The sequence below is a fragment of the Uranotaenia lowii genome, chromosome 2 (assembly GCF_029784155.1).
Source record: "Uranotaenia lowii strain MFRU-FL chromosome 2, ASM2978415v1, whole genome shotgun sequence".
In the NCBI taxonomy this organism is placed as follows: domain Eukaryota; kingdom Metazoa; phylum Arthropoda; class Insecta; order Diptera; family Culicidae; genus Uranotaenia; species Uranotaenia lowii.
The window spans coordinates 404,866,456-404,879,166 of record NC_073692.1 but is presented as its reverse complement, the minus strand read 5'-3'; the positions used below and the strand labels follow the sequence as shown (position 1 = coordinate 404,879,166).

At 40.1% G+C, this 12,711-nt stretch overlaps 1 protein-coding gene across 2 annotated transcripts in view; it reads left to right on the top strand.

Annotated features, from left to right (window-relative positions):
- LOC129743829 (lachesin-like) overlaps positions 1 to 12,711 on the top strand; it is a 573,951-nt gene that overhangs the window by 525,401 nt on the left and 35,839 nt on the right. For both annotated transcript variants that reach the window (XM_055736027.1, XM_055736028.1), the window contains exon 5: positions 2,949 to 3,103. In XM_055736027.1, the coding sequence (XP_055592002.1) occupies positions 2,949 to 3,103 (155 nt within the window). The remainder of the gene's footprint in view (positions 1 to 2,948; positions 3,104 to 12,711) is intronic.

The window sequence follows — 12,711 nt, the reverse complement described above, 5'->3', positions numbered from 1 at the left end:
AAAAGACTGAAAAGACTGAAAAGACTGAAAAGACTGAAAAGACTGAAAAGACTGAAAAGACTGAAAAGACTTAATAGACTGAAAAGACTGAAAAGACTGAAAAGACTGAAAAGACTGAAAAGACTGAAAAGACTGAAAAGACTGAAAAGACTGAAAAGACTGAAAAGACTGAATAGACTGAAAAGACTGAAAAGACTGAAAAGACTGAAAAGACTGAAAAGACTGAAAAGACTGAAAAGACTGAAAAGACTGAAAAGACTGAAAAGACTGAAAAGACTGAAAAGACTGAAAAGACTGAAAAGACTGAAAAGACTGAAAAGACTGAAAAGACTGAAAAGGCTGAAAAGGCTGAAAAGACTTTAAGTTTTTGAAGACTTCAGAAGTTCAAAGACTTCGAGAACTTAAGAGACTCAAATACTTAATAGACTTTGAAGACTTTCAAAGACTGAATTTAAAAAAAATAAGAACAAAAATAAACAAGCCCTGTTTGCCAATTCCTGAATGCAATTGCCTAAAAACTCACGATTCCTATCGCCCAGAGCGATCCCAAACAACTCTGCTGAGGATGTATTTGAGTGGAACAAACATGCCCAAACGGAGCGCCCATAAATAGGAATGATGTTTGTGAATTTAATCATCGTTAAGGATTGACCAGCTAGTACATACTAGCAAGCCAGCCAGCTAGCCAACCAATCGTCCATCCAACTGACCAAGATAACTGGTTGGACGGAAATAGTCCGGAAGTGATTGGTTGTCCCTGGGTTAGGTTCCGGTCCTGCCCTCCTGCCATTTGCCCTCTAACCGAAATCGAAAACTATGTTACAAATGATGAGGTTCGGTTTGCCAACAATGAACACAAATTAAAAGCACATTATGCATTGGATGAATCGAAGAATGAACAGACCCATTGGCATCCAAAATTGAAGAAAATAAACTTTCTGATCATTCCCCGAACAAAAAAACATTTGTCATTTTAAAAATTAAATAACTTTGACAATTTTGAAAATTTTGACAATTTTTACAATTTTTACAATTTTAAAATTTTAACAATTTTAACAATTTTTACAATTTTTACAATTTTTACAATTTTTACAATTTTTACAATTTTTACAATTTTTACAATTTTTACAATTTTTACAATTTTTACAATTTTTACAATTTTTACAATTTTTACAATTTTTACAATTTTTACAATTTTTACAATTTTTACAATTTTTACAATTTTTACAATTTTTACAATTTTTACAATTTTTACAATTTTGACAATTTTGACAATTTTGACAATTTTGACAATTTTGACAATTTTGACAATTTTTACAATTTTTACAATTTTTACAATTTTTACAATTTTTACAATTTTTACAATTTTTACAATTTTGACAATTTTGACAATTTTGACAATTTTGACAGTTTCGACAATTTTGACAATTTTGACAATTTTGACAATTTTGAAAAAATTTCACAAAACAAAATATAACAAAATTGAAATAAAAATGACAAAAAAATGGCAAATACAACACCGAAAATCACAAAAATGACGTCTTGTTGATAGCAATAAATCATATGAATTCGACTACATGTGTTCATCTAACACCAAAATCCCTCGAAAGCTGCGAATGAGCCAATTAAATATCCATTCCAGTGGAGATGTAAATATCGTCCATCGGCCTTGGGTTTCAGCAGCAAATTGCCAGCAAATCCAACTTACATACACCTTCATCCCGGCCCCAAATTCAACTCTTTTAATATCACTTAATAAAACCCAAGCTTCTCCTGGTTTAGTCAATGGCACAATCTTTCCTGGACGTTCTAGGAGAGCCTCCTCATACAGCATTAAAGAGACCATTCGTCACACAAAAACCTATTTATTTCTTGCCTCTTGGTTGGTTGGCTGGAATTATGCCTGTGCTGTGTGCCCCGAACTCAAATGCGCTTTGATATAACTAGGATGGTATCTAGGGAAGCATCGGGAAGCTTCCCCAGTCTGGCACTTGCTTCCCATAAATCCTATTAGGCAGCAGCAAAGTGGTAGTAGTTTTGTAGTGCCCAGCTGGAGCCTTGGAAGCAGAAGCATCACCGGATTCATCCAAAGCCTCATTCTATTTCTCTGTGGGAAAACCGGGCCATACACAGGCAGGCCATAAAATATTCATCTCGCTTTGCTTCTCGAAATCCCCAGTGATGCTGGATTGCTGCTGCAGCCTCCGCTTTTGGACGATAGTGAGGTTCGAAGTTCGAGTCCCGGTTGCTTTGGCAGCGCTGAGTTTATCACAATTTTCGGCAAAAAGGGGCCAACAGTTAATCCAAAGCCCTTGCACCCATGAAAAATAGAGAATAGGGCCACTATTTCGGACCTATCAAACCAAAGCCTGTGGGTTCTGGAAATCAAGATTTACTCCCCACCCAGCAATTCATAGTTCTTTGTCGGATTCGATATTTTTTTCGGAAGCTTACAAACCTCAATTGGACCATTATCAAGTGCAGCAGCCCACATTCGGCAATGTTTCCTGGAAGAGCTCATTCGTAAAAGCTTCACAGAGCAGAAAACCATCATCCGAAAACATTACCTTACTGACTCTTCTTCTGTTTTGGTCCAGATAGTGCCCTTACAACATCCGAAGGACAATGCCGGGAGGTCTATCAACATGACTTCTGGGATTCATTTCCTCTTCCGAACATCAAAAGCCTATATCCGACGTACGGATTGGAATTCTTGATTTACTAACTGCCAATTTCGGACAGGCAGACCGATAGACAGACAGACAGGCAGACCTCTTGTTATCTCGCAAACATGTGGGAGCCTTGTTTTCGTTTTTATTCGAGGAAAATGTTGAAAATAATTTGAAACTTCAAATTTTCCTGTTCAATTTTCTTCAAGGTTGAGCAACTCCTTTTTGCATAAATTAGAAAAAAAACCGCCCCTCAATTATTACAATTCATTTTCACAGATCCACCGGAAATCGAAGTCGAGCAGGCAGTGGTGCACAGTGGAGTTGGACACGAGGCAATCCTGGTTTGTATTGTGCATGCTGAGCCAGCCCCCAACGTCATCTGGTACAAGGAATCGACCCAGCTGGGGACCACCGAACAACACTCGCAGCAGGTGAGTTTTTGACAGAGGGATCATCTTGAATTTTTGGGATGATTTCACTTCAACTACGATTGATTTTCTTCAAATGGTTGAAGTCAACAAACAAATCGAGTTTAATTGATCGTAACAATTTTCACAATGTAAAAAATCAAAATTACCAGAAAATTAAAAAAAAATTACAAATCTTTAAAAAAAACAAATACGTCGCGGTCATTGGTTTTCGTTCCTGTCCAGTTTTTGGTTGACCTCAACCTTCGGACACAACTGAAATCGATTGGAACTGTCTCGCCTCGAACGACAAACAACGTTGCTGACCGTATTGATTACGGACTCTCTAACTCAGAAGCATGTGGCGCTATGCCCTTTGACTGCGTACCGGAAGTTCTTGTCTTTAGAGGGGTGGGGATGGGGGATTTACAAATTTCATGCCCGCTTCGCGACCTCATTCCAATCTGGCTCGAACTTCGTATGATACGTTGTGCTAGACCTAGGATCAATTAATGCATGCACCGTGTAAGATTTTCAAAGGCCTGCTGATTTGGGCCACTTACTCTAAGGTTATGTTCATTTAGTATCCAGGCAGTTCATTTCGACGCTAGTGGCGCTACAGGTGGTCAGATTTGCAAACTTTTGACAGTGGTTTGTAGATTACAATCAAATCGACCCGGTTGTTTTTATTTTGCGCAGATTAAAACTTATGTGGTGCCAAGAATCTACGCATGGAACAGGAAGAAGAAAAAAATTGTGCACAGTCACCTTCAAAATATGTTAGCTTTAGCTAGGCAGCTGGTAACACTTCTAAATATTCTAAAAAGCACGCACCGTGTCGGAAGTTATTAAAAAAGTACAAGGAAACTCTTAAAACTGCACGAAAAATGCAAACAAAGCGTGTGCCGCCGTGAATAGTGGAAAAAAATCTGGATGTTTATGATGTAGTGTGGAGACTATGTGGTTTATCTATAGGTGTGGACAACCCAAAACTTTAGTATTGATTCGTTGTATCCATTCAGTTGTTTATGAGCGATTGTGACGTAACGCGACGCCATCACGGAGTCAAGTGTTAAGCGCCCAAATGTAGCCATGGAGACTTATTAAAAGGAATGCTTGCGACGCAAATAAACTTGTTTATTATTTAGAACGAATAGCGTCGCCGCGCTGCGCGTCAGAAAGAAAAAGCGTTTCTAAATGAAAGGGTGCTTTGATTGTGATTTATGAAATTAAATGGAGCATTGTATGCTTTCGGTGAATGGCGACTTCAACGTCGAGACGCTCATGAACGTTTGTGACGTAGCAATCAAAACTTTGAAAAAACTGACTCTCACACTTGTGCAAGGGTACTGTTGTCCCCACCTATAGATCAACCACATAGGTGTGGAGAGTGTCAATTTGCCATTAATGATCTTGAGCCTATCGGTTGTGGTTTTTGTGGCAATTTTTTTCCACATCAGCCAGCAGTGTTGTAGATTCAACATCCGCCTCAACAGAGAGCTGTTCGCACAGGGTAAGGTTATTTTTATATACAAGCCGTGTCGTAACGAGCTCAACGGAGTAAAGTATCTGCTCTTCTATGACGATAACTCGATCTCGGATGGAAATTCCGTCCCAATATTCGCGTTTGACAAGCTTACAAATCAGCTCAACTCATTATCTAGAGAAGTCTATGCCAGGGCTCAGAATCAATATTCTCCGATTATCTACATGTTCATCGTTCCTGTCTTCGAAAGGGACGCCACGAACGTATCCATCTGCGAACATCAAACGTCGCCGTGGCAATGATGGACTATCGCTTGTGTCTTCTACAATGACCGGGACTAAGTCTGTCGATCTTAGTGATCTATCAGTCTTGTTTATTGTACCTTCTTCCGCAATACCTTAGTTCTAGTTATACCTAGCTGGTCCCAGCCGCAGATTCCGGACGAAGATGTGTCTTCCAAAATTGGATTGGATCCTATGTACAAAGATGCTGCATTGAACCTCATAACGTGGCCTACAGGGTTGCTTTTTCGAGAATTTGTAGATTAGCCAAAAAATTATGGAAGCTACTATCCCGACCGTATTTGGTCCTGACCGATCCACAACCGCACCGGTGACCCTGATGTAGACTTTCCTAGTGTCTTTGAGGATGAACCAGCGCTGCTTGGGTTTCATCACTCGGATGCAACGACCTTGGCACTTGGGAGGCCTCAAAGCCCCTCAACTCAGTCGCGCAGTTTCCAGCCAGCGTCTTCAGCCGTCCCAGCCCTGAGTTCGATTGTGGCGATGAGATACCCCTGCCTACTTTTCCAGGCAAGCACTCATCTTCTTTTGGAACACTTTCCCTGTGTGATAAAATTACACCCAGATTCTACAATGGGCAGCAAAACTCTTCGGTTACTTCAAGGGCTTCATCACCAGGACGCATCGATTTGAGCTCTTTAAAGGGCCGCGGAGCCCTCCGACTCAGTCGCGCTGTTTCCAGCCAACGTCATCAGTCGTCCTGGTCCTGAGTTTGTTGGAAGCGAGAGGGTTCTCCAGATCACTTTTACAGGCAAGTACCCCATTAAGACGAAAATGTAAACGGTCGTTTCCTCGACCTTTGCTTTGTCAACGAGGGGTTTAGAAATCCAACAATCGATTTAGCTCCTGCTCCCCTTGTTACAGCTGTCCTACATCACCGCCTTAGTTAGTGATCTTACTCGATGTTGCCAGGATATTTGCTTCCGCTGAGAAAATAGGATCCTTCTATCATGAAGCTATCTGCCTTGTTCTTGATTCTATCAATTGGGAAGATGAACAGCTGTCGAACATTTTTCAAATATGGTAAACTACACTATCGATCGCCATGTGCGAAAACCCAGCGTTGATGGTGATCTACGAACTCCTTAGGTTACTAGAGAACTGCGGCGACAGAAAACTGCTAAAAAGTGCGCTCTCCGAAACTATAATAAGCACAAATGCATCAGCACGAGAGGGGAATGCCGAAAACTGAACTCTGCTTAGAAAAAAGACAGCAAACGTTGCTACCTCACATATCTGAACCGGTTACAGCGAAATTTCAAGAGCAGTCCGAATTTGTTCTGTAAGTATGTCAAAAACCAACGAAAAAATCCGGACTTCCGTCGCACATGTACCTGAACAGTGATATTGCTAGCACTGACCCTGGGATCTGTAACCTGTTCGCTGAGAAAATTGCGCGGATTTTCACAAGCGGGTCCATTTCTGCAGAACAACTGACCCGGGCTGTGAGTAATGTCTCACCTCCAGGCTCTTCTCTGAAAGGTATTCTTGTCGACGATGCAGCCATCTTAAAAGCAATAGCCAAACTCAAAACAGTCTTGAAACGGTTGATGCCTCATCTGCTAACACGTATCAGGCGTACCCTGTCTAGAATTCAATAACTGCCCACGTAGAGACCCCTGCTTCAAAGTAATGGTAAACAATAAATCGGTGGTGTACCATTTGAAGTGTTCTCCAACTGAGGGAGAACTACAGTGTATGACGAGCTCTCCGTATGTCAAGGTATTACACTAGGGTCGATACTGCATCTATTTTGTTAAAATTTACATACGACGAGGTTTCGAAATTGAAGTTTCCCGAAATTTCTAAAAATGGATCAAAGAAATACACGATTAGATTGAATGACGCAATTCCTGATTGATCAAGGTCATAGATATTTCATACATACGATCAAAGGCAGACGAATAATCTGAATTCATTTGTCCAAGATTTGAAGACGTTATTTTTTATATTTTTATTTACATGATTTTCCGTCTCACGACATAACCTGATGAACAACATACCTCCAATCTACTCGGTCCATAGCAACCGTTCTCTAAATTCTCGGGCATCCCACATTCACATTTTAAAAGGTGATTGAAAGTATCAAAGAAACATGAGATATCAAAGACAGAAAAAATATAAGCCGTAAATATCCTGAATAATTCGAAAAGATGCAACGGCTCACCGACGGAACTTGAACCCGCAATTTCCGCTTCAGTACAACAGCTTATTAACCAATTTACACCACTGTGAACGTGACGAATATGCTCCAACATGCGTACATGTCGAGCACTATCGGTCGTCTGCTGGACTTTCTTTCGATACATTTCACGTATATCTCGCATGTGTTATTTGAACACTATCGATTACTCTGTTGTTTCTCTATCACCTACCACCCATCGACTCAGAATTTTAGTCGAGCGCACCCATGGTCGATTGCTTCGGGTTGGCCGCTAGTAACGATCATATGAAGAAGCAATCAGGACTGCTCCAAGTTCTGAGCAGACCAGTTATACAGGGAGGTTTTGCTCTGTTGAAATAAAATTTTCTGATACGAAGATGAACCAAAACGGAGTTAGATCATTAGATTTGGATCCCATATTCGCCAGATTACGCTCCACTTGGTCTAACCACCTCGCTCGTAGCTTCGCTGTTCGTCTCGCTTCTACCGGATTCGCAGCGAACACCTATTTTCCAGGACAGTCGTCCGGCATTCTCGCAACATGTCTTTCCCTGGGTATCGCTCGTGATTCATCCTTCGCCTCCACACTTCGTTGCTCGCCACCAAAGATGATTAACTCGTCGCTCGAATACCCCGAGTGTACGCAGGTCCTTCTCGAGCAATATCCATGTTTCGTGCCAGTAGAGAACAAACGGTCTAATGAGCGTCACGGACAGGTTATACTTCGTGCGAGGGCCAAATATTCTCGACCACAGTTGCCTGTGGAGTCCACGACTTCCGCTGATCGTTCGTCGCCGGATCTCAAGGCTGATGTCATTGTCTGCGATCGCCAGTGAGCCGGGATTGACAAAGTCTTCGAAATGTAGAGATGCTGTTACTAATTCATTGTCGTTCGGTATCGCAATAATGTAGTTTCTTCAAACACATCCAGAATCCTAAACAAAAGCCATGAATTGTGATGAACGCGTGCCGCTTGGTTTGAAGAACTCTCCAACATATTTCCAGGACTGTGTGTTCTAGTTGTTTTAATTTAGATATTTGAATTTAAAGTATCGTTTTTTTTATTTTTTGGTTTATATAAAGTCATCATAGATTTTTCACGATGATGTAATCAATGCAAGACGATGAGGATGGGCGAGTCAGAGGCCGGAATGACCAGAGTTTGTGTGTTTGTGAAAAGTCCCCTTGGATCATGAGTAACTGCAATTTGGTTTAGTTAGTAGAAATACAGTCCTCTTTATATCGTATCGAGAAATCGGGAAATATCTAGTGTTAGCATTGATGTCGTCAGGGGAGATCCTGATTATTTATACAAATCCACAGAAAATCTTCAAAGCGAACATAGCGAAAGTTCCAGGGTTGGAGACGACTGTGTCTACTAATGATCGTAAAGCCTCATATTAAGGCAATGGCCGAGGTACTAGTTTAACACATTTTTTTTCCGTTATTCGACTTTGAAACTAATTTCAAAATGCCAAAATGCCTAAAATACCAAACATTAAGTTAAGTTTTCACTCCCAAACAAAACATTTAAAGTTCACCAACTTTAAACCCCACATTCACAGTAAGTATAAATTGTATGTCTCCGCTTAGAGGTGCAAACGAATAGAAAAGCTTAAACGACGGCTCATCATCACCGCGCTACCTCTTGTGTGTGTGTTTTTGAAGGCTCCTCAACAAAAACGCCACATTTACAATTTCATCTTCAGCTTCATACCTATTCCTACCCCTAGAAACTCGTCCCTACCCCTATTAAGCGCTCTCCAGCAAATTTTCGTAATAGAATAAAATCGTCCTACCCAGAGCTAGACATAGACACCGACACAAACCTCCATAGCGCAGTAAATAGTGAACTGCAAAATGACACACGCAGAAGTTGTGAAGAGTTCTCACGTCGTCGTCGTCGTTTTCGTTTTTGTCGACGACGGCGTCGCTGTCGCGGTTTAACCGGTTAGAATCAACTTCCAGGTTAACATTTTTTTTCATCTCAACCTAAGAGGCACCCCTCGAACTTAAGTCAGGGGCCAGACAATGTCTATATCTGTATGGGAAACCTGACTGACTGACTGACTGACTAACTTCGTTATACGTACTACACAGTTGGTGGAAAGGGGGGATGTCTGTCTCTAAATGTCTCTTCCAGCCAGAAACGAGAGGGAGCAAAAAAAAACACTGAAAGAAACCACCGGAAAGGGTTGGAAAAACGATTCTATTATGAAGTGTGCCTGACTTCAAGTGTGCATAATTGTGGAGTGTGGAGCCATTTTTTTTTTCGTCTTGTTTTGCTTCTCTATACCTGGAACGTGATTCGTTTTTTTGTTCTCCTGTTTTGCCGTCATCGTCTGGTAGAAACGAAAAGCGAATTCTCTCATGGTAATGGACTAAACGTGTGCCCTTTCAATGTTACGATTATGGCATTTCAAGTGATTCAAAATTTGAAGCATTCAATTTAACATGAATGGCAAAAAAATTAAGCACCATTTAGCGACGATTCTCTAGATGAGTGCTTGAATTGATAGGACTTTTTTAAATTTTTTCAGGTCTAGAACATAGGATTAAAAATCGGAAAATAAATTGACAATTTAATTGTCATATCATAACATGATTCATGTCATTCAAAGTGGTTTACAATATTTAATTGCACAAGGAAAAGACACTCTGTATCCGCACTGAGCTTGCAATTGGAATTCAAACGATATGAGCCATGGATCAACACCGGATAATCTACGGGATTACATTCCCCAAAGGCACATTCGTACATCTTCTACTCTGTCTTTTCACACACATGTTTTATAAAATTATGACTTCAAACAAACAGGACGCTCGGTCAGCCACCGCAAGGACAACGACAATGACGACAAGGACGATGTCTCACTTCATACACGTTTCTTTATGGATGTATCTCTAGCCACACATATAGGTAGGAGAAAGCAGAATTGTCGCCTTTCCCTCAAATGAATGCAGCCAGCCACCACAATCTATTATCCTTAATGAATTATTAGACCGTAATCCTTCGTAATACACTCAACTTTGGTGCTACCGCAGCACACACACTCTTAGAAAGAAAAGCATATTTTCAGGCGCTTTTCCACCACAATTTAACACATCTTCCCCTGTTAGAGCACGACTCGGCTAGCTTCAGAGCAATAGCTCCCGATTAGTTTGGCGCTTATAGTTTTAGAGACGACGACGACGACGGTGAGAAAACTTCTTTGGCTCGGGGAAATCTACTGTACACAGACACACCGTAGTTAGTTGGTTCAACCCCGGGAACAGATTAATGCGCCCATATTTCAACGGCGGCGTGCTAAATTAAATTGCAAGTGCAAATCCTTGGCGGAACGGAACTTTTTTTCAAACGTTGAGAGCTGTTTTTTGTCGGATTGAGTCATTTTCGGTCCGATTAAATGAGACATTCCGAGGGAGAACGTGGAAAAATCCACATGCAAAAGCCGGATGTTAAGCAGTTTTTTGTTAAAAATGAATTCTGTGCAGCATCTCTCATATAACAGATGATATAATAAGCAAATGCACACTTTAATCAATTTTGAACTTGCTGTGCTGAATTTGGATATGGTATTTTGTGGTTAGAGCGGCGTAAAAACAGATAAATTGAATCGGTTTTGCTTCTCATAAAGATGAAGCAAAACCTCGCTAAATTATCTCTGTAAATTTCATTCTAAAGGGAAAGCCAAATGTCTCATCCACTACTGATAAAAAATTGAAATATACCATTAATATTTAGACTACTCTAAATTTAAAATATCCTCATTTACATGTTTCCAACCTATCCCAATTTTTTTTTCTAAAAATAAGTCTATGGAACGTTTCTGGCACACTTTTTAACCCGAACGGTATTCGATCGTGTTCGAACTTTCGAAAAGATGCTTTGAACACTGTTTTTCAAATGATCAAAATCCTATACAAGAATCTGATGCCTGATATCTGATGTCTAATTTCTGATGTCTGATGTCTGATGTCTGATGTCTGATATCTGATGTATGACGTCTGATATCTGACGTCTGATGTCTGATTTCTGATGTCTAATGACTGATGTCTGATGTCTGATTTCTAGTATATGATGTCTGATGTCTGATTTCTGATGTCTAATGACTGATGTCTGATGTCTGATTTATAGTGTCTGATGTCTGGTGTCTGATGTCTGATGTCGGATGTCTGATGTCTGATGTGTGATGTCTGATGTCTGATGTCTGACATTTGATGTATGATATCAGATGTTAGATGTTAGAAATCTTATATCTGATGTCTGATATTAGGTGTCTGATGTCTGATGTCAGATGTCTAATTTTGATTCCTGATGTCTGATATCTGGTATATAATGTTTGATTCCTGATGTTAGATGTCAAATGTCAGATTCTGATATCTAATGTCTGATATCTGATGTCTGATATTTGATGTCTGATGTCTGATGTCTGATGTCTGATGTCTAATGTCTGTTTTCTGATATCCCAGATATCTGATGTCTGATATCTGATGACTGATGTCTGATGTCTGAAATCTGATGTCTGAAATCAGATGTCTAATGTCTGATATCTGATGCCTGATGCCTGATGTCTGATGTCTGATGTCTGATGTCTGATGTCTGATGTCTGATGCCTGATGTCTGATGTCTGAAATCTGATGTCTGAAATCAGATGTCTAATGTCTGATATCTGATGCCTGATGCCTGATGTCTGATGTCTGATGTCTAATGTCTGATGTCTGATGTCTGATGTCTGATATCTGATGTCTGATGTCTCACATCTGATGTCTGATGTCAGATGTCTGATATCTGATGTCTCAGGTCTGATGTCAGATGTCTGATGTCTGATGTCTGATGTCAGATGTCAGAAATCTGACATCTGATTTCTGATATAAGTTGTCTGATGTCTGATATTTGAAGTCTAATGTTTGATTCCTGATGTCTGAAATCTGATGTCTGATATCAGATGTCTAATGTCAGATGTCTGGTATCTGATATCTAATGCCTGATGTCTGATGTCTGATGTCTAATGTCTGATGTTTGATGTCTGATATCTGATGTCTGATGTCGGATATATCTGATGTCTGATGTCTGATGTCTGACATCTGATGTCTTTTGTCAGATGTCAGATGTCCAATGTCTATTTTCTTATATTCCAGACATCTGATATCTGATGTCTGATATCTGATATCTCATCTCTGATGACTGATGTCTGATGTCTGATGTCTGATATATCTGATGTCTGATGTCTGATGTCTGATGTCTGATATCTGATGTATGATGTCTGATGTCTGATGTCTGATATCTGATATCTGATGTCTGATGTCTGATGTCTGATGTCTGATGTCTGATATCTGATGTCTGATGTCTGACATTTGATGTCTGATGTCAGATGTCAGAAATCTGATATCTGATTTCTGATATTAGGTGTCTGATATCTGATGTCTGGTATAAGATGTCTAATGTTTGATTCCTGATGTCTAATGTCTAATGTCTGACGTCTGCTGTCAGATGTCTGATGTCTGATGACTGATGTCCGATGTCTGATGTCCGATATCAGATGACAAATGTCAGAAATCTGATATCTGATATCTGAAGACTGATGTTTGGTGTCTGATGTTTGGTTTCGGATGTCTGATATCTGATGTCAGATTTGGGATATCTGATGTCTGATGTCTGATGTCTGATGTCTGATGT